This window comes from Elgaria multicarinata, chromosome 1, assembly GCF_023053635.1.
Source record: "Elgaria multicarinata webbii isolate HBS135686 ecotype San Diego chromosome 1, rElgMul1.1.pri, whole genome shotgun sequence".
Taxonomy (NCBI): domain Eukaryota; kingdom Metazoa; phylum Chordata; class Lepidosauria; order Squamata; family Anguidae; genus Elgaria; species Elgaria multicarinata.
In genome coordinates, this window is record NC_086171.1 from 151,424,318 (window position 1) to 151,452,296 (window position 27,979).

At 39.9% G+C, this 27,979-nt stretch overlaps 2 protein-coding genes and 1 non-coding gene across 3 annotated transcripts in view; 1 reads left to right on the forward strand and 2 right to left on the reverse strand.

Moving 5' to 3' along the window:
- Nucleotides 1–27,958, reverse strand: LOC134407421 (cytochrome P450 4B1-like). The gene is made up of 12 exons (XM_063139199.1): nt 27,720–27,958; nt 22,246–22,387; nt 20,574–20,618; nt 12,125–12,252; nt 11,659–11,789; nt 10,445–10,596; nt 7,290–7,396; nt 4,498–4,688; nt 3,794–3,927; nt 2,962–3,026; nt 1,338–1,420; nt 1–415 (listed from the first exon to the last, which is right to left on the reverse strand). The coding sequence occupies exons 1-12, from the start codon at nt 27,915–27,917 to the stop codon at nt 247–249; spliced, it is 1,545 nt and encodes a 514-aa protein (XP_062995269.1). The 5' UTR covers nt 27,918–27,958; the 3' UTR covers nt 1–246.
- Nucleotides 1–27,979, forward strand: part of PDZK1IP1 (PDZK1 interacting protein 1) — a 355,951-nt gene that overhangs the window by 114,393 nt on the left and 213,579 nt on the right. The gene's annotated exons all lie outside the window — the stretch shown is intronic.
- On the reverse strand, nt 20,195–20,313 carry LOC134413530 (5S ribosomal RNA). Its single transcript, XR_010026535.1, has one exon. It is a non-coding gene; the product is annotated as a 5S ribosomal RNA (ribosomal RNA).

The following is a 27,979-nucleotide window of genomic DNA, read 5'->3' on the forward strand; positions in this document are numbered from 1 at the left end:
TTATATTCTCCACTCCAACCTAAGTTTTGGCAAATCCCAGATGTAATTAGATAAAAGCAAGTAACAGTTTCACATCCAGTTTTTGAAAACATATTCTAGGTAGAGGGTTGCAGATTATTTGCATATTGTAATTAAAGATGAAGCAATTCCACAGTGTAGTAAGTCTCAGCTGCTGGATTCGTTCCACTACTGGATATAGTCCACTGGAAGCATTTCAGAGCATCAGGGCTACACACTCATGGCATTTCAAAGGAGTTTCTTCAATTTCAGATGGACCCCACTCTCAGACTTTGTGACAATCTGAACCACAGGAATCGAAGGCCTTGCTGGGTCTGGTTTCAGTTCGAACCGGAGCAAAGTCAAGGCAAGAGCCACTTTCATCTCAATCATGGCAAACTGCTGTCCAATGCAGTTCCTGAGCAGAAAGAGAGAGAGAGAGAGAGAGAGAGAGAGAGATGAGACTGCATTATATTTTCAAAGAGATGCTCATGGAACATTTGGCCAAGTCAAAGAAGCCTGTATTGAAAATTGAGTGGGAGGTTACCAATTTTCACATAGAAGTCAACATTCATCTACTGGAAATCTGATCAATATCAGCTACAAAAGAGCTCGATTTGTGTTGTGATGCCTGAGCATTTTGATAAGATTTCCTGGCATTTTAGTCAGGGAGTGACATTCAGGGAGCAGGATGACTCAGGGGCAGAGGCTTCAATATCTTCCTTTTGTATTTTCACATACTGACATGAACAAACCAAAATCAAATAACTGAAAGGAATTTATTTAAAAAATGGTTCTGGAGAATTGGTATTTATTTTTTATGCACAGCTGCAGAAAGATAGTATGAAAGCAAAGCAAACAAACACACAAACAAAAACACTCAAAGTAATAAGCCTGTTTTGGAAAGCTGTAAATGGGACTTTTCAATATGTTGCAGGAGTGCACCATCAATTCCATTAAAAGTGATGGCACTATTTTGAAGGGTTGTAATCATGGAAATCTCAGCACCAGTGAGCACCCATGCAGAGCTATTTCATACAATGAATTCCTTCACATGATCCCTCTGCTCAGGGACAAGAGCGATGATATGAAGACTGTTTTCCTGCGTGCCCTTCGTCGTACCCCAGTGAGAATTCTCAGGCAATACAAGTAGGAACTGGAAGAAGAAATGTTGCATCGTAGTCCCACCCACTCTATGTGATATCAGGTAATATGAATTCGGGGCCCAGTGTCAAACACATTGTCCAGTCTTGACATTGCTTGACTGTGTCAATAAATCCAAGGATTAACAATTGCCTCAGCATAACTAAAAGTGTAAATTAGTCCTTTAATGCCATTACCTTGGCCCAGCAGCAAAAGGAAGGAAAGCAAAGGGATGGCGCAAATTTGTATTCTCTGGGGCAAATCTCATTGGTTCAAAGATCTGAAAGAGAAAATGCAAAGTCTGAATGTCTGGACTGGCAATTGCCACAGTGATGTATCTGACTGTATTTTCCTCCAATCGCAGTGTTTGGGGAAATGGGAACCACTAACTTGCTGCAGATTCTGGCCGGGGGCGGAGGGGGGGAGAGGGAACGTGTTTCTGCTCAAACACATAGAAGCCAATCATCCACATTTCCACTGTGTGAAAGTGCTGCTGGGCTGGCTGGCATCCTGAGTGAGAAAGCTTCTACATTTCAGTCAGGCAGAGGCAGGTTTTTTATTTCAGTGGCTGGGCAGGGGTGTGTGTGTCTGTCCAATAGATCTGGAGGGCACCAGGTTGAAGAAGGCTGGAGTGGGGAATTTCTTTTTTAAAAAATCCTAAAAAAATCCTTAAAAAGCATAAATGGATCTGATTCAAACTTGGGGTGGCTAAAACACTCCTTAAAAACTATCCCCTTGCTGAGTTCCATCTCTTTATCTTTAAAAATTATGCAATGTAAGTTTTTTTGTAATTTCTATTTTAAAAAATTCTTAAAATCAAGGCATGAATGGATCTGATTCAAACTTGGGGTGGCTAAAGCCCTCCTTAAGAGCTATCACTATGTCAAGTTTGATCCCTTTATCCTTAAAAAAGTATGCAGATGTAAGCATTTTGGTTACCTTGGAGCAAAGGAGGGGACCTGACTACTTTTACAAAAGAAATTAGTTAAAATGATTGTTCATCTGCCCACCCTTTGAAACAAGCAAAACAAACCTTGGCTCCTCCCCCCCTATAAACCTTTCCCAAGCCAAGGGGCAACAACATTCTTGGCCCATGTGCTCCCTTCTGCTTCCTACAAGCAGCCTCCCTTCCTTGGAGTGTGTTTAATATGATCTTAGGAGAAAGGATAGTGTGTTGTTTTACCATAATTGCACAGCTTCAGGCTGCTGTGCAATTTATTTGAACAAAAATAAAGATTTTTTTTAAAAAAATAAAAAGTTAACTTCAGGGGAAAGGAGAACATAGGGGGCGGGGCAGGACATTTCACCAGCATAGTAGCGCTCCAGGTGAAAAGATATATGAGCTGAAAGAGTGCTGCAATGCAGACATGTGAAAGTGCCCAGTGCTCGACTCGCTAAAGAAATGGAGGGGGAAACCGTGGATGAAAACCAGATAAGAAAGTAGGTATGATGGAGCTCAATGTCTATAGTTGATGGCCTCTTTACTCTAAAGAATGTTATGCAATTCTGAGAAATACTGACGTATTTCCAGTATTGCCATTTCAGTTTTAAGAATTATTTATTTATTCAAAAATATACAGAATACACTAGATGGCACACAAAGTTAAAACAATTTAAACAAGATTTTAAAAAAATCAATAAAATACTATAGGTAACACAAACAAATTAAAAATAATTTAAAAAGATAAAACTACCAATAAAACCATATAGCATAAAAACCAACATATAATAGTCAGCAATAAGATTCTAAAAGGGGAAATATGTCCTATTTTGTCAGTCTTTTCTGATAAGACTTGATCACTAACCCCTTTATTAACTGACCTCAGGATCTTTCCATACTTCAGGGTTTCTGTGGAGTCCAAATATGTTCAATGCAACAAGGGAACCTGAACAAGAAAGGAACAATTAACTGGAAAGCGTCATAAATTTGCTGTGCACTATGACAGTTTCACTGTGGATGTTTAGAATGCTGTAAACTGATATGCCATTTTAACCCTTTTGTGGACCAGAAGGATATGGCCACTCTCATTTGTGTTGTAGTGGAAAAGGGGACAAAAGCACCAATCACAACAGAAGAAAAAGGGAGATGTGTACTCTGGTGTTAAGTAAGGATTAAAATATTTAATAATGATTTCTTCAATAATATGTAAATTCAAATAAGACAGATTGTCAATCTGTCTTATTTGAATTTATGTATAATTTTTTGTTGAAGAAATCATTATTAAATATTTTAAACCTTACTTAGCACCAGAGTACACATCTCCCTTTTTCTTCTGTTCCACTCTCATTTGTGGCCTTGGTGACACCAAGATCAGATTAATATAATGGTTCAAAAATCTACAACTGGTCCAGCATTGAACTTCCATGATATTTTAGCTAAAGATGCTGTTTGGAGCATATCACCTTAAGATTGATCAACTTCACTGGCTCTCAGCTTACAATTCTGGTTTGAGTGTGCAAACGTAAATAGAGAACCAGGATACTTCAAAGATGACCTTCTCCCATAAGAACCTACCCATTCATTAATTGTAAAGAAATGTAAATTAAGCATCAGCCTTATATACTGTGTTGGGAGAAGAAATTCTTCATTCACGTTCTTGCCTATGGGCTAATTAAAACACAAAAGTTTAAAGAGGGAAGAGTAAAAGTTAACCTTCTGGAAAGCTTTGTCCATCCTCAAATGTCACGGGTGAATTCAATACTCGAGATATAAGGGGTACTGGAGGATAAAGTCGAAGACTCTCCTTAATGCACATGGTGGTGTACTTCATCTTTCCCAATATATCCCTGTTAAGAGACAGAAAAAAATCACTGGAGAAAAAAAGACTGAAACATTTATTTTGCTCTAAGACTCCCAAGAAAGTTCATCTTCATAACCTGTCCAGAAATATTTCACATTCAAAAAGAGAAGGATTTCAAATGTTTAAATATGAGAAACGATTTCCATCTGAACTACAGCCCTGATCTGAATCACACCTCCTCCACACATACATTCACACCCCTCTGCGGTTACTTTGATCAAACAATAGCAAAAACAAAACTCTACATCACGTCTAGTCCATTAATTTGTTAATCTCATTGGGTTGCTGGAAAAGAGCTATATATTTTAGTTGAGGATGCTGAGGAACGCTTGATCCTGTTCCCAATGACTTCCATTTTAGAGCCATTGCAAACAATCAGGAAGGACATCTAGTACCAGCCTCATGCATTTGGACTCCCTCCTTTTGCTCAGAAATCCAAGAGGAAGATCTGTCTTCAGATGATGCCAATGGTTACTCCAATAATTTAGAACAACTACATACCCCAGTCTAGAAGGAAAGAGGAAAGTGAAGGAGAAAACTAAAAATTAAATCCCACCATTGAATAGTTTCTTGGTCCCCAAGGAGCTCTTTTATCTCCTCTCTGCATCTCTGCTGGTGCTCAGGATTTTGGGCCAAGCAGTAAAACAGCCAAGAGATCCCACTGGATACAGTATCATGACCTCTGAACAGGAAAGTGTCCACCTCGGCACGAAGGTCTTCCTGAGACATTGGATTTCCTTTTTCATCCTAACAATGTAAGGATGATGTCAACTTGATGATTTATACAAAAACAAATATGATTTTTTTTACCAAGAGCAAGATAGAATTATAAATATAAGAAAATCTCTAGTGAAGGAACAGGAATTGAGGGTCTTAAGAGAATATATGAAAAAGCTCATCAAAAGATATTTTTCTATGATATTAGTGGCCCTCTCTGTCTACTATTCTCCTACTTAAGGGGGGCCTTCCTGATTTTTTGGACAGCAACTTCTGACAATGCCATGACTGTTGAGTGGGATTTATGCAAATTGTAGTCCCAAAGGGGCCCAAGTTGCCTTCGCCTGCCCTATCTTCTAATTGTGGTGCTTGTATATCTTCCATCTTCTCTTGTATTTGAAAGCAAGGACATATTCATTTCAGACACAGAGGACTGATGCAAATCTTTTGCTTGGAGTTCAACACAGCTGCAATTGCAGTGGACAGTATTCCTGCTTGCTTTTGCTCTTTCAGCAGGCTTTCCCACTTAGCCCTACTTTTTCAGAGGCCGGGCTGAAGATGCAGTTACTTTAGTCACTCTACTTTTGATATCCTGGGCTGCTGATGCAGAGAGTGTGGGATTTAGAGTGAAGATCATCAAAGAGAGAGTGGCTTGAAGATATTGATTGATGTTTTATTCACAGTTGGACCAAAGATCTGCACATCAAGTTGACCTGAGCTGTGTGGATGTAATACTTTGCTTACTGCTTGGTTCCTCCTGTTCTCATTTATTGGCTCACTGATGTCTTCACTGGCCTTTTCCTCTGCTATTTCTATTCAGAGGCATTGCTTTTCTTCATTTGAGGTACATGTGGTGAGGTTCTTTTTTCCAATATGTAGTGGGTGGCAGTTATTTATTGCTCTCCAGGCCTGCTTTTGACCTTTATTTCTGATTTTAATTCATTGTTGATCTTCTTTGTCTCAGACAATACTCCTACCCTTATTTCGGGGGATTTTAATATTCATGTGGATGACTCCCCAAGTTTCTGCAGCTCTATATTTTCTCTTGCTATGTTCTTCTTTGATCTTAAGCTTTGGTCTGTTTCATCCACACATTCACTTGGGCATTGTCTTGATCTTGTTTTTACTAAGAATTGCTCTATCTCTGATCTTTCTGCTGCTGAGTTTCCTCTGTTAGACCATCATTTCATTTCTTTTATGGTTACTTATATATAATCCTCCATCCTTACATTCTGTTTTTTGTTCTGTTTCCAACCTATTAAGCATGAGGCCTTTTCTCAAGCATTGTCCTCTTCTCTTCCTTCTGTTATTTCTGTTGTGTCCTTGGACTCGGCTGGTTCTGTTGCTTGGTCTGTTGCTTTGATCATGTTACTCCCTTCATGACCTTGGGATTTGCAACTCCATTTTTAATTCATTTGCTTCTTACTTATCAGATTGGGTGCACTTCATCTTCCTTTCCCCTTTTAGTTGAGGTTCCACAGGGTTCAGTTTTGGGCCTGTTGTTGTTTTATTTCTATATGCTGTCCTTTGGTAATCTTATTCGATCTCATGGCCTCCAGTATCATTTGTAAGCTGATGATGTACAATTATATCTTTCATCCCCAGATCTTTCTTCTGATGTTCAAGCTTGTATTTCAGCATATATTTTGGATATCTCAGCTTGGATGCTTCATCTGAAACTTAATATGGCAAAGACAGAATTGCTCGTTTTTCCTCTAAGTTCTCTTTTGAATATATATTTTCCATTACCGTTAATAATGTTATTCTCTATCTCGTTGAGGAAGCCCATAGTCTCGGCTTCATTTTCGATTCCACTCTTTCTTTTATTCTACACATAGAGGCTGTAGCCAAGTCTTGTTGTTTCTTCCTTTATAACATTGCCAGGATCTGACCATTTTTATCTGTCTCTTCTAACAAGACTGTTGTTCGTGCTCTGGTTGTTCCTCATCTTGACTTCTGCAATCTTCTCTTGGCTGGTCTTCCTTTACCTCATATATAGTTTTTTGGACTCTATTCAGCATTCTGCCACTAAGATCATTAACTTGGTCTGTTGCTTTGATCATGTTACTCCACTTCTGAAATCTCTTCACTGCCTTCCTGTTTATTCTAGGGTGCAGTATAAGCTTCTTCTTCTGACTTTTAAAGCTTACCACAGTTTAACTCCTCCTTATCTTTTAGCCTTTACTTCACATTATACCCCTTCTCATGTTCTTCACTCTTTGAATGCTACGCTTCTTACCTGTCCAAGAGTTTTTATTTCCCTTGCCCAACTCCCTCCATTTTCTCTTCCTGTTCCCTACTCTTGGAATTCTATTCCAGAATATTTGCATACAGTTGATTCAATTGCTGTTTTTAAATCTCAGTTAAAAAGCTTTCTCTTTTCTAAAGCTTCTGGGAATTTAGGTTAGTTTTTATTATTGCATTGATTATTTAGTTTTCTAGTGTTTTTCTATGCCCATCTGGAGCATTCCCTTCCCTCCATTTTGGTTTTGTTTTGTGATTTTTACAATGTATGCCTTTGGAGCAGGGACACACAGTTTATTTTTGTTTTGTACAGTGCCCTGTGCCCTGATGACAATAAATAAATATATCAGCTCTCTTATGCACTTATGAAATGGTCACATCACTGACCCTTGCACAAAGAACAATATCTAGAAAGTCCAGGCGCCTCTTCTTCTGGATCTTCTCAAGTTCTTCCTCATTCTTGAGGACCTCTTGTCTCTCCTGAATTACTCTGTCTGCATTATAGATATGGAAGAAAAGTAGAAGGCCAAATGAAAATATAAAAGATACATACTCCTCCCTGTCGTTAAGCTGCAATTTCCTGAGATAATCTTTTTAGATTGCAATCCCATTGTGATGAATGTACAGTCATCTTATGAAAGGCGGGAGAAGTGGTGGCGGTGATATTGGCTTCCTTGTCCTTTCTCCCTGCATTTTCACTAGATGAGCTTTTTTAGTGAACGCATTTTGGAGGGGGAGGGAAGGAGGCTGGAGAGGCCCCAAGATACTTGGATCCTGGTATCTCCAGTCCCCTCCCTTCCCCAACGCACCAAACACCCCCTTTAACTCCACCCCAACATTCCAAGTCCAAGTCAAGTTTATTGTATTTAGCAACCAGCCATTATACAATTTCACATAGATGTGTTACATTCATTCATTCATTCCCTTGGCCTTTGTGTGCAAGAGCAGGGCCAGCACAAGGAATTTAGCAGTTCTAAAAGTTACATATTTGTTAAAATCATTCAATAAAAAAATGCAGTCCACCCCAACATTGCATTCCCAACCTCAGAGAGGCAGCCAGTGTAATTCTTTCTGCACCAGCTGTGAGGGGAAGGATGAGGGAAGACAGAGCATGGATTCCCACCTCTGAGGTCAGAGCACAGTCTCCAACCTTGGAGTTGGGTGTCCAAGGTATCCTGTTCCCCTCAGATGCTATCTAAGGCCCATTGCTTTCTCTGTTACTTTAGCAAATTTAGATACTGTATCTCCATGGCAATCATACCTAGTAAAACAGAAATATGTGTAGTACACAATTAAATGAAATTAATATTTTATTTATCAGTAACAGAAGATGGATGCCAAACTGGGAGGGAAGCATAATGACAGAGGATTTGCAAGGGAGGAACTGAAGTTCTATGCAATATTTTTTATTAAATGTAATAGTGAAGGAATAAAAAGTGTGCTGACCAAATCAGTAGAGCCACACAACTGAAAGAGATGGTAAACATAGTGAATGAGAAATCAAAACATCCTAAATAGATTTGAACATCATGCTGTAGAGGTCCCAAGTTTTATTTTATTTTTACATTGATTAAGATTTAAGTTTGGAATTTGGGAAATGTATTGCCTCATTCTAGCTCAGTCACGCATGGACCCTAGACAGGGAGGTGAAGAAAATATGATATAACCAAGGCAGTGACACATGCCTTGGTTATATCACAGTTGGACTGCCGTAATGCATTCTACATGGGGCTACCCTCAAAGAGTCTTTTGAAGCTTCAGTTGATCCAGAATGCAGCAGCTATATGACCATATTATGGCCATTTTAGAACATCCACACTGATAACAATACTGGTGCACAATAGGGATGTTGCAGGCATCCGGTTGGTGCTTGAGGCCAAGCAATTTCTTGCTGGCTTGCCCCCACCCTTCCCCAATACAAGGCCATGGATCCCCATCTGTGCTGAGTCAGGCAAGTGTGGAAATCCCCCACTCCTTTGCCAAGATGCTATTTTGCATAAAATGGACCATCCACACCTGTAATTTTTCATGAATAGCCTCGTCATGACCACCATTTGCACAAAATGGCCATTTACGAAAATGTCTGAGCCACCATTTTTACATAAAATGGCAGCTCGGTGAGTGCCTCCAAGTCCCAAATCCTGGAGAAATAGTTCTTGTTATCTCCAATCTGTGATAGGATTAGAGATGCACGTATTTTGTTAAATCTCTTCTGTCTGCATTTCACAGATATTCACGCATCTTTCATTCTTCCGTTCACTCATTGGTGGAACCAGACTGTTGTTTTTACAAGAATTTCATCCTGGAGCCCTCTAATATAGTCATTTCATTAAGGAAGGGAGGGAGGGAGAGGGAGAGAGAGAGAGAGAGAGAGAGATGCCGCTCTACTAACTATTGGCAACTACACAGTGCCAAAATGGCTTTCTGACCCCTCCTTCAACATGGGCCCTCCCTCCTTTGCCTCTGGTAAGTGGCAGCCTGGCAGAGCACCTCCCTCCAATCATAAGCTCCTCCCTCTTGGATCAGCAGCTGAGGGGTGGCAAAGTAAAAGGTCCTCTGGCATTTAACTGCCAATCTCACATTAGGTAGTCACAGCAGTTGACCCTCCAAGGACCTTAAGCAGTGGACTGGAACTTAGGGGAGAAGACACTCCCTAAGGTATCTTTGATCTAGACCTCGTGGAGCTTTAAAGGTAAGAACCAGCACTTTATATTTCAACAGAGAGACCCTTTTGAGTACAAAACAGGTGAATGCAAAGCTACTTAGGATAGGGTGACCATATGAAAAGGAAGACAGGGCTCCTCTATTGTATTGAAAAGGAAATTTCAGCAGGTGTCATTTGTATATATGGGGAAACGGGTGAAATTTCCTCTTCATCACAACAATTAAAGCTGCAGGAGCCCGGCCCTCTTTTAAATCTTGTCACTCTAGTATAGCTCCTGCAGCTTTAACTGTTGTGATGAAGAGGGAATTTCACCAGGCTCTCCATATATACAAATGACACCTGCTGAAATTTCCTTTTCTGTGTTAAAGATACAGGAGCCCTGTCCTCCTTTTCATATGGTCACCCTAACTTAGGACATGTGAGAAGCTCGTTTCTTTGGCCACCCCACAGTTGTGAGATTTGCCCCCTTCTCTTTTTAATGGTTCCACAGCCAGATGAAGATAGTTGTGTTCAGGCAGGCTTTATGTAAACCATAGGATTTTAAGCTGATGTTTTAATTATATACCTTGCTGTCTTGTTTCTTTTAATTAATTGTTTAACGTTCTTTGAATGTTGTTAGCCCCTTTGAGCACTACTTCAATAAGGGAAATGTGGGATATGAATCCTTATGAATAAACAGGATGCCTCAGAGCCACTGTCCAAACGAATCTTGGGCCTGCTACAAGAGATGAGTAAGGGAACAGCAGGAAACAGATACTGGAGATCCCCATTTCCATTGTAGGAGCCTGGCATAGATGCCACAAGATGCATGCAGATACATGCCTCTTCTCATCACTTCTGAGACAGAATGAGATAGGGAAAGACCAAAGGAACGAACCTGTGTGGAGGTGGGCCAATCTACAGGCCTTGCGGAATTGATGCCCTTGAGAGCTAAACCAGTAAATCCAATCATTGTGGTATAGAGGCGTCTTTAGTCTCTGATAAACTAGGAAAGTGAGGTCAGAGATGGTTTTCACATATGAATTATTCCTTGGAGAAGTAAATGAGAAATGGATGATTTTTAGGGAGATCAAGTCAGATTATTTATTTTATTTCATAGAATCATAGAATAGTAGAGTTAAATAAATAAATAAATTTATTACATTTATTTATTTATTACATTTATATATCACCCCATAGCCAAAGCTCTCTGGGCAGTTTACAAAAGTTAAAAACAGTGAACAAAAAGTTAAAAACAAATATACAAAAATTTAAAAGCATAAAAACAGCAATGTCCATTTAAAACAACTATTCTGGGGTCAGTTAATGACATGAAAAACTTCACAGCTTTACAAGACATTAGGCTTCTCAAGTAAACTAAAACATTCTGAACAATCTAGGGGAAGTATAAGTCTTATCAGATGGAGTGGCTTTAAAGCTATAAAACCCTGCTTTAGAATTTCGCTTGGACAAACGGAAGGTTGCACAGAACCAGCCTTCCTTCCTGCCAGTAAGCAGAATTGGGAAAGCACCATCTTCTTCCAGCACCATGGAGGAAAGTGATGGGAAAAGGAAGAAAGGGGGCAGAAACAAAAGAGGAAAGCAATGAAGCACTCAGCGGGATTAGTGTCTAAGAAGAATTTGTGTGTGTGTGTTCTTTTAACAAAATATATTCAAGGTTGCTAAAAAGCCAAGTCTTCTGCTGCAAGCTGATCTCAGGTTGGGGAGTGGAAGAGAGACTTACTGTCAGGAAATATTTTCACTGTGCACCTACAGTGAAAATTTGCTCACAATATAAACACAAACAATAAAACACACAGGACCTTTCAAATTCCTCCTACTTCTCCCGCAATTACAGCATTGGTGGGTGGCACTTCATTACATTATAAACAGAGTGGATGCTAAGTAGTATTTACTCACAGAGAGCAACAATTGAATTGAAAGAAAAACACCAGCATAGCAATGCTCCACAAGCAAAGGGGTTTCAAGCATAGATCCTACCCAGAAAACCAAGTGTGAATAGCCTCTCAACTTCCACTGTAAGTTGACTACTCAACTACTCAATATGCAGAAAGTGTACCTCATGGGGACATGATAGTATTCCTTACTGACCTATTCAACTGGCAGTTGCTCTGGAAACTGAAAGCACATTTCATGATGCTGTCAAGGGTCATCAGGCTGACATGTCCAAACATCTCCACTGATACCTCTGGGTCTTCATGGACCAGCTTCTCCCATTTATCCTTATAACACAATATAAAGACAGGAATGTGAAAGATTGGCAACCATGTCCTTTTAGTTGTCCACATTCCTATTTTTATGCCATTCAACTTCCTTTTCTCTCTCTTTCCCCTAGATTAAGCAAGGAGCTCTCTGTTTGGAAGCATCACAGATATGTTCTCCATGACTGCATTCATTCTAGTCGGTCTGACATTGCGTTGTTGTCCCCTGGAGTCACTTCTCCTGTTTTACACTAGCTGTGCTGCTCTTCCTATTTTTCTGTGTCTAGTCATTCCCTTACTGGTGCTGCTTTCACTGCTTTACTCGAATGCTTGATACTAGCAACGGCATTTCCTACCAGCATCACTTTGACTGACTCAGCCATGGGAGTCACATATGACTTCAGAATCTCATAATGGAATCCCGGGGTGAGCAGCTTCCGGTGCTGCTGCCACTTCGGCCCATTCAGGACTAGCAACCCTCTTCCTGTGAGTAGGGGGAAATGGGAAACACAAAGCATGAAAAGCCAATGGTCAGTATAGTTCCAAGGCAGGTCATGGACCCAGATCAGGATGTGATGAGAGGTGCATAATGCACTACCCCCATTTTGCAAGCTGAGCTAGAAGAGAGCCAGGTGTACAGATTGTGGACTCCTTTCAGGGGCACCGGTCATTTTACAGTTCATCCAGGTTTGCTGGGAACAAATGAAGCTGCACCCTTAAATGATGCCGCTTTGCAGCTGCTCCCCCGCAAAAGAATCCAGCAGCCTCACTGTTGCGGGGTGGGAACCCTAAATCTAGATGGTAGGAAAAAGTGCGTACTATCTGGCAACCATAGGGTGACCATAACAGGGCTCCTGTATCTTTAACAGCTGCATAGACAAGGGAATTTCAGCAGGTGTCATTTGTATATACAGAGAACCTGGTGAAATTCCCTCTTCATCACAGCATTTAAAGGTGCAGGAGCTAGGGGGGCGGAGCTTGGCAGCCATGTGAGGTTTTTTTGATTCTCTAACCGGCCTTGCCGGGAAAGACAATTATCTCCTTTTTAATGGGCATAAATCTCTAAGCAAATGAGGGAAAAGGACTATGAATGTTAACTGCTTAACTTGCTGGTGTTGGAATAAGCTGGAAGAGATAAGGTGAGATTTATGGAATGTTTCTATACACGTCGGTGGAAAATGAAACCAATTGTAACATTCGGCTGCTGATGGCGTAGTTAAAGTGAAGGGTTTATTTTTGTTAGACGCGGACTTGATTTATAGCGAATCTCACCGCTTATCTTCTGCTACAAAGTGGAAAAGACTGAAATACTGGCTCTATAAAGAGGAATGCAGTTTGTTGTAGTTATCGTTGGTTGCTGAGAAGGGGGGGTGATCGGAAGTGAGGAGGCGAAGTGTTAAGGCACTTGTGGACTGTGTATGGTTTGTTTTGGTCACCTCTAGTGAATGCTGTCTTGATATCTGATGTAACTTCCCCCCCCTGAGAAGAAGGAAGAGCGATTAACATACAGAAGACAAGCTAATAAATAAACTGCCAAGAAAGGGAGCTGGAGTTAAAGGTTTATGCCCTAACCAGAAGCGTTCTATGTTGAACATTAAAAGGAGAATTAAGGAAAAGTTCCAAAAGTTAAGTGTTCAGAAGAAACGCCCAAGCAATCATAATCTCCCCCATTTGGAAGGTTTAGTTTCAGAAGGAGAACAGGAAGAGACAGACACAGCTCCTTTAGACACAGATCCAGATAGAGAAGAAAACATGGCCGAAGGGGGAAAAAGATCTGGCAGTCAGCCACCTTCTTTAGCGGAAATCAGAGCTGCTATTGCAGAAAACAACACAATCATTTTTTAAAAAATGGTCCAACAGATGGAGACTTTTAAGCAGCAGATGCGTGTGCTGGCTGAGAAGACTTTGCAGAACTCGAAGGCCATTGATGATCTTGAGACAAGAGCGGATTTGAACCAGAAGAAGCAAGAGGCTTTTGAAAAATCAACAAACATCCAATTCAAAGACTATGAATTAAGGCTGATAGCTTTAGAGGATCAATCTCGTAGATCATCACTTCGAATATAACATTTAAACCAAACACAAGGAGAGGAGCTGAGAGAAATAATCCTGACGTGGTTCAAAGAGCTGATGCCTGATTTGCAAATAGATGATACTGATTTTGATCGAGTCCACAGAGTGGGGGGGGCAAAATTACAAAGGGATTAGAGACATTTTGGTGAAATTTGGTAATTATTATAAAAAAGAGCAAGTCATGAAGAAATTGAGATCTATGCCCCAGCTGCAGTATAAAGGCAAATCAGTGCAAATTTATCTCTCTCAGCATACATTGAATTGGCGACGCAGCATCAAACCAATAACTGAAATACTAGTGAAGAAAAAAATCACATATTCGTGGGGTTATCCTGTTTTTCTAAGATTTTCATATGGAGGGGATGAACACAGAGAAACCTCACTGGATCAGGGTAAAGAGTTGTTGAAGAGCTTGGGTCTGTTTGGGAAAGCAAGTGTGACTGAAACAGGTGGGGGGGATGAGGCTGGGACATCTGGGGAGTAACAGAAACGTTAATGTATTAAGAGATAATTGTAAATAGATATGTTAAACATAGAAACCTTGCCGGCCAGGCGCAGCACTGCCTCCCCCCCTCCCTTTAAAGTAGATGGCTGGAGTACTAAACTCACGGGGATGTGGGGGGGGGAAAGAGTTGGGGGGAGGGGAGGGAGGGAAGGGAGGAGGATAGGGGTTAGAGTGAGGGGATTGGGGGGTGTAGTATGGAGTTTGTGTTTTTATGTATGTAAAGTTAAGTTTTTGAGCACAAGGGATCGAAAGAGACTCCAAAAGGGTGAATATGGATAAAAGTATCAACACTCAATGTTAAAGGTTTGGGGGCAGTCATGAAAAGGAGGAGAATAGAACAAATGTTTAATAAAGAAGGATCCGATATCATAATGTTGCAAGAAACACATCAAGGCTTCGAGAATGCGAATATGATAAAATTAAAGTGGCTAGCTTATTATGAAAAGTTGTTAGGGACTTCAAAAAAAAATGGAGTGGCCACTTTGATTTAAAAAAAAAGTGGATTTATATTAGAAAAAATAAAAAAGGATGAAGGTGGTAGATATCTTATGATAAAAGGTAAAATTGAAGGAAAGGCATATACGTTAATTAATGTGTATGCCCCAAATGAGAGACATAGAGAGTTTTTTATAAAATTATTTAAAGAAATAGAAGAATTTAAGGAGGGGTATGTTATTTTAGCTGGGGACTTTAATATGGTTATGGATAATAGATGGGACAGGTCGAACCCCACTAATGTTGAAAAGAGGAATAATATAACTATCTTGAATAAATTAGTAAAAGAAAATGATTATTTAGATTCTTGGCATTTACTTAACGGGGTTAAGCCTGGGTTTTCATATTTTTCCCCAGTTCATCATACATACTCCAGGTATGTATGATGAAAACATAGATCATATTTTTGTCTCAAAAGATTCTGCATCGAAGATTTGTAAAATGGAAATGGGGGTAATAAAGGTAACTGATCACGCTTTGTTAAGTTTAGAATTTGCAGTTAAGAAGAACTATAAAGAGGCGTATAGATAGAAATTGAATACAAAAATATTAAAATATAATAAAGTGGTAGAAAAAATTCAGAAGGAATTGTCGGAGTCATGGGAAATTAATGAAAAGGGAGGAACAGTTGGGTCAATCGTTTGAGACACCATGAAGGCTGTAGTTAGAGGAATTTGTATTAGAGAAATGTGCAGTTTAAAACAACAACAACATGCAGAGCAGGAAAAGCTTGAGACAGAAATTAGAAGTTTGGAGGAAGAATATTGGCAAGGTAAGAATAAATATAAATTAGTAGAAATACAAGCTAAGAAGAAGCAATTAGAAAATTTAAATTTGGAGGAGGTTCAAAAAAATTTAATATATATGAAAAGGGAATATTTTGAAAATAGCAATAGGAATTCGAGATTGCTTGCCAGACTCACACAAAAAGAAAAAGGGAGAAATGGGATAGAAGCATTGAAGGATAATCGAGGGAATTATTGCCATACAATGAAAGATAAAATAAAAAAAAATTCAGAAATTTTATCAGGAATTATATAAGGGTAAAGAAATTCAACAAGAGAAGGTGGAGGAATATATTGGAAGGTTTATAAAGAAGGAAATAAAAACAGTACATAAAGAGCAAATGGAGAAGGTGATAACTCAAAGAGAAGTTGAAGATGTAATTGACAATTTGAAAGTTGGTAAATCACCGGGAGCAGATGGTTTAGGATCAGAATACTATAAAATTTTTAAAGAATTTTTAGTCCCGAAATTAGTGAATCTTTATAATGCTATATTATTAGGAGAGAAGATACCTGAATCATGGGAACATTCATTGATAATATTAATTCCAAAACCAGATAAAGATTAGACTAGTCCTGATTCTTATAGACCTATCTCACTAATAAATCAGGATGCCAAAATTTTTTCATCTATTATGGCTAAACGTTTAAATAAATTTATATCAGAATATATAGGAGAAGATCAATGTGGATTTGTGGCAGGAAGGCAGATGCATAGTTTAGTGGGAAGAGTTTTAAATGCAATAAATGTAATAAAAAAGTCAAATACCAAGGCAGGAATTTTGGCATTAGATATTTTTAAAGCTTTTGATTGTGTGAGCTGGCAGGCATTAAAGATTATTGTAGATAAAATGGGATTTGGAAATAAATTTAAAAATATAATAGAACAGTTATATTCCCAAAATACAACTGTAGTGGTGGTAAATGATGGACTCACTGAAAAGATACGACTAGCCAGAGGTACAAGACAAGGATGTCCGCTCTCGCCGGTCCTGTTTGTAATGGTTATGGAAGTATTGACGAATGCATTAAGGGATGATGAAGAGATAGAAGGAATTGGAGAGGTAAGGGAAATAAAGTTGAATATGTTTGCGGATGACACCTTATTGACTATTAGGAACCCAATAAGAAAAATAGAAAGAATTAAATATCAATTGAGGGAATTTGAAGAAGTTACAAGGTTAAGAATAAATTGGTCTAAATCAGAGATGATGTTGTTTAATTACACTAAGAAAGAAGAAAAGGAATGGGAACATAAAGGAATAGAAATGAGAGTTAAGGAGGAGATTAAATATTTGGGAATTAAACTCACAAAAAACTTAGAGGATTTAGAAAAGGAGAATTTAATGAGGTTAAAGAAAGAGGTATTAGAAAAATTGGAAAAATATAAAAGATTAAATTTATCTTGGTTTGGAAGAATAGCATTAATAAAAATGAAGATTTTAGCTAAAATTAATTTTGTGTTTAGGATGTTACCAATAAAAATTTCAGAAACTGAGATAAAAAGTTGGCAAAATATTATTAATAAATATTGTAATGGAGAAAAGAAAGCGAGGGTAAATGAGAATAATTGGTATCTAAGCCAAAAAAAGGGTGGTTTGGGTCTCCCAAATATAAAATTATACTATGTAGCAAATAGATTAAGACACATTGTAGAAGCAATTATAGGTGTAGGAGATTTAAACTGGATGGAGGAAAAAACTACAAGTAATATAGAGATGAGTTTGGAAAATGTCTTTTTTAAGGAAGGAGGAAGAAAGTGGGTTGGAAGTATAGATAATCCACTCTTGAGGACTCAATGGGAAATTTGGAGTAAATTTAAAGGGAAGTTGCTTCCGAGCAACTCTCCCTTAGCACCGGTAATAATGTTAAAGAATTTCCCAGAGGATCTGAAGGATGGATTAAGTAAAATATTAAAAGAGAAAAATAAATTGAAATTAAAGGATTGGTTAAGAGATATAAAAACAAGAGAAGACATGGAAAATTTGTTAAAGGAGAAAAAATTATCTTGGTTAGAGTATGTGCAATTGGAACAATGGAATAAAAAGTGGATTAAAGATAATAGAGTTTGCAGAGGGTTGACAAAGGAAATAAGGAAAAAGGTAGAGGAGGTAGTATAGTTTTAAAAGGATTAATGAGTGAAATATATAAAATATTGTTGGAAAAGGAGTTAAAGGATAGTACAGGGAAAATGGTATGGGAGACAGATTTGAAGGTACAAATAGGGCGACAGAGTTGGGAGGGACTATGGAAACAAAGAGTGTTGAGAAGTATGTCAGTGAGAATAAAGGAGAATTATTTTAAAATTTTGTGGAGGTGGTACCTAACCCCGATAAGATTGAATAAGATAAATGAGCAGCATTCAGCAAATTGTTGGAGAGGTTGTGGGGAGAAAGGAACGTATTTACATATGTGGTGGGAATGCAAATATGTGCAAAGATTATGGAAGATGGTGTTTTTTGAAATTGAAGAAATAGTTGGAATGAAAATAGAACAAACACCAAAGATTGCATTACTGTCACTATTTGAAGATATAAAATGTGGAAAAGAAACTAAAGAGCTGATATCGAGTTTGCTGACTGCAGCACGATTGATGGTAGCTAGGAACTGGAAGATTCAAGGGGAATATTTTATTGAAGAATGGTATAAAGAAGTATGGGATATAGCCATTAATGATAAATTGACATGTAATATTAAGTGGAGAAAAGGTATAACTAAAATAAATGAGTTTGAAGGAATCTGGAAACAGTTCCTAATATTTGTGTTTACTAAGGGAAGTGGGAAACCGCCAGTAGAAGAAACGATAAGATTTTGGAATCAGGAATAGATCCCGAGGTGGGGGGTGCACTTTTGTGTTAAGAATGATTACGTTGTAGTATGATAATATATAGGTAATATCTATTCAACATATATGTATTCAACGTTTATTCAATATGTATGTAGCAGTTGTTTGATGTTTTAATTATTGTAATGTTGTATGTTTAATTAATGTAGAAAATAAAAAAAAATTTAACAAAAAAAAAAAAAAAAAGGTGCAGGAGCTATACTAGAGTGACCAGATTTAAAAGAGGGCAGGGCACCTGCAGCTTTAACTGTTGTGATGAAGAGGAAATTTCACCAGGTTCTCCATATATACAAATGACACCTGCTGAAATTCCCTTTTTCATGCAACTGTTAAAGTTACAGGAGCCCTGTCCTCCTTTTCATATGGTCACCCTACGGTAAAAGGACACTGTGAGAACTCCAATGTGGCTATTGCCATGCCTCCCCCAGAATCTTCATCATCAGAGGATGAAGGGGAAGAGCAAGCCCCAACAGATCTTGGGGAGGGGACTAGCGGCCAAGGTGAACAGGAGCCCTGACTCTCAGAGAGAGCAGGCGAGACCCAGCAGAAGCCCCTTTAATGGACTCAGAGAATGGTGAAGGGGATCATGAGGCTCCTCCAACCCCAGCTGAACGTAGGTTACTGAGAGTGAGAGATCAACATCAGCAGGCTGCCAGAGCATGGGACTAATTGCCAGCTCCTGGTGTCAGGTTAGGACTTAAAAGGCTCAGAGCAGCAAAGCGAAGTCACTGGAAACAACACACCCACTTCAGTGTTTCATGTTTCCAGCTTCCCCAAGCATCTGGACTCTGAGCTAAATTACAATCTCTGGAACTGTGACCCTGAACTGCATCCAGGAGCTTTGCTCAGTGGCTCTGGACAGCATCATTTCACTCTGCAGGCATTCAAGCTGAGGAAGTTAGTTGCAGTTTATCTGGCTCAGCCTCCACAGCAGCAGCCATAAGTCTTCACTTGTAGCTGACAAATGCGGACAGTTATTAGTTGGTGGCTGTGTCATATAAACAATGCAGCACCATTGCACAGCCACTCTGGGGTATACAGGGCATATAGACAAGCCCTGTGTCTCCCAAATCATGAATCCAGCACAGCTTCTCACATAGCATGCCACAGAGACTGATACACAAGAGCAAAATCAGCATGCATTCCTGCAGTGCACATCTTGTGAACTCATTACAGCACTACAGATTTGGAGAAATCTATTGTGTACTCCAGTGTGGGCAGATTCTGAAGAATCTGACCTTCGGAGTCTGCTGTGGACCCCCCCCCCCCCTTACCTGCGCATCCTCCGGATTTTGCATGAGGCAGCTCTCTGGATTCATGAAAGGCAAGCTAGGTTAACAGCAACTGCCATTAGCCTACCAAGGGGAAATTATGGCCGTAATGAGTGTATTTCATGCCACTTCCAGCCATAAAGCACTTCTACCTAAACTGTGGCCGTAAATGGCAGCAATTTAGGTAGAAGTGAGTGCTTTATGGCCACAAATGGTGTAAAATATGCTCATTATAGCTGTAATTTTCTCATGGTAGGCTAATGGCAGCTTCTATTAGCACATCTCACCTTTTATAAAGCTGGAGCACCGCCTCACAGAATCCAGCAGATGCATCAGAGCTCCGAGGAAATCCATGTGAGCACCAAGAAGTCCAGGTTTGCCTGTGGTGAAACCCAACCCCAGACTGGCCATTGTGGGGTGTGTGTGAGTTCTTACATCCTTTTTTTTTTTTTAGCCTACAGCACCTAGTATTCCCAGGCGGTCTCCCATCCAGGTACTAACCAGGCCTGACCCTGCTTAGCTTCCGAGATCAGACGAGATCGAGCGTGTTCAAGGTAGTATGGCCGTAGGCGAGTTCTTCCATCCTTAACTAGCACACACCCTCACAATTGGCCAAAGTCTATTTAATATTAAGACACAATCTTCAGCCTCTCCTTAGCATAGCTTGTTCCTCAGTAGAGCCAATTATGTACACTATATGTGCAAGACATGTTAAAAGAAATAAACAGTAATGATTAAAGACAGAATTGTACTTGAGAGTGCAAAATGGGACTTCCCTATAGAAATCTTACTCCACATAATACAAGGAATTGAAAGTTAAAAGATACATACCAATCCATGGAAGGAAGTAGTTGTAAATTATAAGACATTTAGGATCTGTGTAGAGCAAGAGAAACTGTGTCAGGATTACAAAACGCGAGGTTAGTGAGAAAATAAAATCCAGATTTCTCTTAAATTTACTGCTCATATAAACACTGTATTTAAATTATACTTCTGAAGAGATGCACGAGGAAGGGTACAAAATATAGTTTATTAAGCAAAGACATAACAACTAATATCTAGTTGTTTCCTCTACAGAGTAATACACATTGGCTTGGGCCCTAAGATGACTAAAGGGAGGTCATTAAAGGAATGTTTTCCATCATCTCTTCCCTCTCGCTCCACAGCCATCCAGTAAGATGTGGATTGGCTCTTGGGATTGGGGTCAGGGATTCTACTGTGGGAAGATGGGAAAGGAAATGTTCCTTTCATCCACTTCCTTGAATTTATTTATCTTGGGATGTAAACCCAATTTTGGATGATCCTTCTTTCTCCCTCAGCCTCAATGTCCATAGTGTGCATTGTTAAGGAGGGTCCCCTGATGCCACACCAGAGAGGATTTTCAGGTGTACAGGTAGGTACAGGGATAGGGGGAGAGTGAAGGGAAACTTCCCTTCCATAATATCCTTTAGGGCACAATTCTATGCATGTTTAGACAGAAAAAAAAGTCCAACAACTCCCAGCATTTCCCAGCCACTATTCCCCCCAGCACTCATTAGGAAAGGGTTAGAAAGCATTTTTAATTTAAAAATATCACTTATACTAAGAATTATGTTAAAAATGACATTCCATGCTATTTACATTTTTGCCATTTTTACAACTATCAGTAAAATCTTCACAATTAAACAAAAGTCCTTATCAGCATTCTCCAGGCTTTAAACAAAGATTACAAAACCTCATTGTTACCCTAAGGACAACTGTGAGTAATATTGGCTTGCTCTCTCTTATATGCCCCAATCCTTATGGTGGGTGCACATCAGTCCTACTGTGGAGAGTCCACTGAAAAGGTGTTTCCAATGGCAAGTACTCCACAGCACCGTATAGTTGTATACATAGACCTGTTCTCATGTAACAACCCAGAGTACAGGTTGAGTATGGGTTGTCATTGAATCATGGGTTGTCATTGAATTATGGGTTATTGTTACATGCAAAGACTACACTTTGATTTAAATATGAACAACCTGGGAAGAGCAACCATCATATGTTGTTGGGTTGTGAACTCTTGGTTGATCCAAGAAGCCACGGTTTAATGACAACCCAAACCCTGTGTTATCATTATGTGTTAACCAGAGTTTCTCCACACCATCTGAAGTATTTACTGCTGGCTTGTAGCATGGATGTGAAACCTTTTCTGCTGTCAGATTCTTTGTGGGATTAGATTGGTTTCACTACACATTTTTTTTTCTGGTACACAACCTTTAGGTGGCACTGTGGTATTGTAGAATTGCACATCAGCCCCAACCCCACCCTCCACAAAAATACTTGAAAATCACTGGAGAGGCCCTGGAAGCTGACGATGTCCTCTAAAGCATCCGCAAACTACAGTGAGTGAAGAATCACCAGTGCACAATAAATGCCTCATGTAAAATCTCATTATCTCAGGGTTGTTGGGATCTTACCCAGGAACTGAAGGCAGATATAGCAATTACATCTATCAGTAGAATGTAAGAAGCAATGTTTTTACCGCCTCTGCTGAAAACTGCCTTTGCATATTCAGGGTGGTTGATGGCCAAAAAAGCTAGGAATCCGCCATACCACAGAGGGAAACATAGTGGAAATTCTTCTGCCCATTTCACCAGATTTTTTAGTTCATCCTCAGCTTTCATCTGCATTATAAATATGGTCAAGACAATTAATTCCACATAAAACACTCAAGATGTAACATGTCTGGACAATTACTTTGTTGTGGAAAGAGGGCTGTGTGTTCCACCTGAGAGTTTAGTGGGCAAGAAAAGATTTGGTGGTGAGAATTGGGCATGCAAGGGAAGGTGGCCACAAGGGCTTTACTCCCTTCTACATCAGATCCCACCACCAGCAAAATGGGAGGCTAACTCTTCCTAAAAACTACTGGAAAGGGTCTGAAAGGCTCATTTCTGTAAAGACAAAGGTCAGCGAATATCACAGAAGCAAGCTCTGTCACCCTGTCCCATTCTGGAAATCAGCATATCTATTGTGTCTGTTCTGGGTCCCACTGACGCAATATGTTGTCCAGGTTCAGATGACCATTAGCGTGGGGGTGGGAGAAGCCACTGTGGCTTCTTTCCCCACCCTTGCACATGCTGTGCTCACAACCATTTGTATAATTCCCCTTGACAGTGCTCAGGTTGCCATGTTGTCCGAACCTGGGCAATGCGCAACAGTGGTGGCTTCTTACCCACTGCACAATCCATGGTTTTTATTAGGGGTTGTGGGGTGGGTAAGAAGCCACCCTGGCTGTACACTGTGCCAAGTATGGACAACATGGAAACCTACACGGCATTGTGGGTATTAGTGGTCATGCTCACAGCATGTGCAGAGCAGGGAAATGAAGCCACGTTGGCTTCGTTTCCCCTCTGTTTATCCAAATGCAAGGAAAAGAGGTCACAAGGACTTTCCTCCTTTCTGGACTTTCAACATCAGGCCCCACCACCAGCACAATGGGACAGTAGTGCTTCAGAAAGCAACTGGAAATGAGCTGAAATGCTTATTTCTGAAATAGGACAGGTCAGAGGATATTGCTGGCCTGTCCAAACCTGAGCCATCAAGCTTTGTTTTAAAACCATGGGCATCTAGACCATTGAAAGCATTTTATTTTCTTTCTTTTTTTACCTTTTTTATTTCTATAACAAATATTCCTTTAAATTTTATTCCTTCAAAAGCGTTATATAAATTCTTCTTGTACAGCAATGCACAATCTCAGAAACACTTCAATCAGTCTAATTGAGTTTAAATCAGCTTCTCCCAACCTGGGCCATATCTACACTACTGCTTTAAAGCGCTTTATAACAGTTTTATAGCGCTTTAAAGCAGTTAAAGCACTTTATAACTGTTATAAAGCGCTTTAAAGCAGTAGTATAGATCCGGCCCTGGTGTCCTCCAGATGTGTTGTATTGCAACTTCCACAATCCCCAACATGGCCATTAGAATGTGGAATTATCCTTACAAACATGTTCTGAATATCAGCCATATGTCCCAATTTATGTACATTGTGTACATTGATGGTGCTATATAAATGAATAATAATAATAATTTGGAAAACAAAGAAGCAAAGCACTAATTTGCCACAACATTAGTTTGCTAATAAATACCCTACTCTTTACATGTAGCTCATCTGCATGTTGCAGCATCCATTTCATTTACAGTTTATTGTATAGTAAAATGCAGTTTTACAAAGAGAGACAGAACACCTCAGGCCTTATGAAGAAAGCTGAAGTATGTATTATCATGTGGGCATGGCCACATAGCTATTGAGTAGGGAGGTCCTGGGAAATTGTTAAACCCCATGACAAATTTCTGCCTTGCCTGAAATAGTTGGATGGCTTTCAGAGCCTCACATATATGGATCAAGGGCAACAGTCAAAAGGAAAAACAGATACAGATTTCTAGGGAGCTGTCAGGTTTCGAGGACTCATCAGATGATGATTCAGAGTCCAACAACTCTGTGCATTATCCTGAAATGAACTCCTAGCACCTCCAGGGAAGCTGCATCAGCTCCTTCAGTACTGGAAGACACTGAGGAAACCCTGGACAGTGACTATGCATCCCCCATAGAATCTCAGGAAGAGGCCAGGACAAGCATTTGTTTGGTCTACCTGCTGGTCCACTAGCACCAGCAGGTAGAGGCACAGGCCACCATCCAGAAGCAAAGCCCATATCTCAAAAAACGCACAACTGCCCAGAGAGCTCCGGCTATTGGGTGGTATAGAAATGTAATAAAACAAACAAACAAGGCTCCTTATCAGTAAAGGACTCCTCATGAGTAGGGCTCTCCTCATGAGAAAGACTTTTTTTTACACAGTGGTGAAGTTCAGCTGAGCCCTGGGTGGGTCTCTGGTAGCTCTGGCTATATCAGCTCTCATTTGGAACTTGAGAGATGCTGGAAACAACACTTTACCTCAGTTCCCAGTGATTGTTACTCTTGCTGCAAGTGGAGAAAGAAGCACAGAATAAAGATACAGACACCAGAGCTTGGGAATAAACTATGGCCTCTTTATTTAAACAATAGGGTAGATTCACCCCTCCCTGAATCTGCATGTGAAAGTGTGGTAATCAATATCCTTACCTCAGGATACTTGCCTGCATAGGCATGCACAGCACATTTCATTAGGGTGTGCACCCAAGTATTATTATTTTTAAAAGGCCAACCTTTATTGAATACTCAATCATAAAGGACATTACTTTTATTCATTTATTTATTAAACATTATAGACACTGATGCCCTAGCCTGTGTTCAGCTTGCCTGACTACAGGCGGACTGTTGCAGGTAAGGGGGTGGAATGAGGACATGCTCCTTTGTAACTATACTGGCCAGAGGTGGGGCTTACGAGGTGATATTAGCCTTCGGGAGGCCTTCTCCTGGCTTCTTTAAAGGCTCCCAACAGAGCAATTCCTTTTCACTCCTGCTGCCTGGAGCAATGGTGTGCTATCTGGGGTGGCAGCAGTGGAGCAGCTGAAGGGCAGCCAGAGGACTGTTCCCAGTGCATCTGGATCCCCTCTGGATCCCTACGCAATGGCCCGTACTCAGTGCCCCTCTCAAGCTTATTGCTTGAGACATTAGGGAGTGCATGGGCACACCTGGCACACCCCTTGCACATGCCTATGGTTGCCTGAAATTGTGGGTGAGCCACTCTCATAAGCCAGGAGTCAGGTAAACCCAGCTCTCTCTTATGTGACACTTTTGTAAGTGTCGGGAGAATGCCCCATGTCACCCCCACTCGGAGCCGTAAACTCTGAGTAGATGAGGCAGGAGGATGTCCAAAGGCATACCATATCCTGACTCGAGCCATAAAACTAGCGAGGAGCAGTACCTCCAGACATGCCAATCACCAAAAGTGCCAGAGTGGTCACTGTCCCTACTGCTGGAAACAACACTTTACCTCAGTTCCCAGTGATTGTTACTCTTATTTCCTTGATCTTGCTTTGTGACTGAACCTCCATGCTATTGACCTCTAGCTTCATGTTTGTCTCTATTTCTATTTGTTCTCTCATGTTTTGACCTTGGTTGCACTTCTGACCTCTTCTGAGAACAGCCTACTTGTCTGGTAACTGTGCATTTGACCGTTGCCTGCTTATTAACCTGTCTTTGGATTTGTCTTTTAATGGGATTCTTTTTTTAAAAAAAATATTAGCTTTCCAAAACAAAATCAACAAAGAAAGAAAGAAGGAAATAAATAGAAATACATTGAATTCAAATTGAATCATTGACAAAGTGTACCATTCTTAAATTCTATTTACATGTTTTCACTATTACTTTACAATCTGAGACATTCAGGGACATGTGCTGCTTAGAAGTTTTCTTTATAATCCCACTGTATGTCAAACTTAAATTTAGTCTCTTTTCAATAATCTGAGGGAAGGTTTTGACAAATACTGCTGTGTATGTCTCTGATCAATATACAGAAGATATCCCACCATGTTGTATAAAAGTCAGATGTGTTGACTTTGACTTTTGCTAGTTTCAGTTGGTGTGCCAATTTTTGTGCCATAGTATTTGCCATAATTCCATGTACCATGATTTCAGTGTCAGAAATGTCTGGTAACTGTGCATTGACCTTTGTCTGTTAGGTTTGTTTCTCAATCACCTTAACGCTCACTCTGACCCATCCTAAGCAGGACATTAGTCAGGACCCTAAGGCATTTCTTAGGCTCTCCGTTGCCATTCACCTGCTTGTTCCCATGCTTGGCATAAGTACTGAATTTTTTTCCTCTTTGCCTGCTCTTAGTCAATATTTAGGGATATTGGAGAAATTTGCAGTAGAAACAAATGAGTTCAGATTTTTATGACTCTCACCCTTGGATTCTTCAGTGGACAGGGGTTCAGTGGGCAGGTGTGGACTTCGCACCATTTTTCTAACTTTCTGGAATTTTGCACAAATTTTGTAATAGAAAAATAAATAAACTGCTCAAAAATGTGCATTTCCCCCATGCCCTAAAGTGTGAAAATGTGCATTTGGGGGGATTTGTGCATTTTCACAAGTGTAAATTTGTGCAAATGCAGTTTTGCACAAATTCAGAAGCAACAACAACAACAAAAATCCAATTCCATTGATGAGCAGATGATGGAATGAAAAGTGCCCGACAATCTGTGAAATGTAGATGGAATAGTTTTATACAACCCTTACATCCCTTATATGTTATAGCAAAATGCAAGATCAAAGTTCCGAACAGTAGAAGCTGATGCTTTCAAAGTCTCCTAGCCCAGAGCCAAAGAACATGAGATAAATTGGTGGAGGTGGCACACCAAAAACTGCAATGGACTGTTGTGTCCAACATGCTTACTCTGTTCAGCACTCCTATTTCCAAAAGGAGCAGCAATTCTGAATCACCCTAACAATCATGTCTGAAATATCAGGTTACCCTCAGGTTATTTAACAAACAAACAAGGATGCAAAGCACTCCATTACCAATTATTCATTTGGTTTAAAGGAGCCAAGGCCAGCTAACAACTTATATAAAACAGAACATGTCACATAGACAAATTTTGTTCATAGACAAGTTAAAGTCATGACTCTAAAATTGCAAATATATAATACAATTGAATCCAAAAAACAAATACAGCACTTGCCTATACCCCAAAGCTTGCACAAATAAATAGGTCTTTAACTGATGCCTAAATGGCAACAGTATGGGTAACAGTTGAATGTCTATTGGATGCTTGTTGCAGAGATAGGGTGCCGCTAGTGAAAAGGCCCTGCCATGTGAGGTAGTCCCATGGGCCACATTCTTCAAGGACACCACAAGCAAACCAACCCCCCCCCCCCATGACTGATCTTAACTTTAGGGGTGGTTGGTACTGGGGAAGGTAGCCCTTGAAATACCCAGATCCTAAGCCCATAAAAGAGTGCATCTCATTGACAGGTTATACCATTAGGTCTATTTTCCATTTATTACAAAGAGAAATGCAACTTAGAAAGATAAAAGCATCCCAGGCCCTATCAGATTGGATAAATAATCTCTTACCATATGAGTATGGCCATATAGCCAGTGACTGGGAGGTCCTGGGAAATTCTGAAAGCCTTTGAGCAGTTTCTGCCTTGCCTGAAATAGCTGGATGGCTTTCAGACTCACAGAGGTAAGGATTAAGGCAAGAGTCAAGTAGAAAAGCTGAGAGAGGTTCCCAGGTAGCCAGGACCACAAGGCAATCCTTAGACGCTCCATTGCCAATCGCCTGCTTGTTTGTTGTGGTGTCTGATATAAGTGCAGGGGCGGGGGAACTGGCT

Coding starts and splice junctions, on each gene's coding strand:
- LOC134407421 (XM_063139199.1), bottom strand. CDS start 27,917: ATGGAGCGTCTAAGGATTGCCTTGTGGTCCTGGCTACCTGGGAACCTC. Junction 7,397..10,444: donor ATTGGCCCACCTCCACACAG/GTTCGTTCCTTT, acceptor TCTATAATGCAG/ACAGAGTAATTCAGGAGAGA. Junction 3,928..4,497: donor GACCAAGAAACTATTCAATG/GTGGGATTTAAT, acceptor GTCTCTTAACAG/GGATATATTGGGAAAGATGA.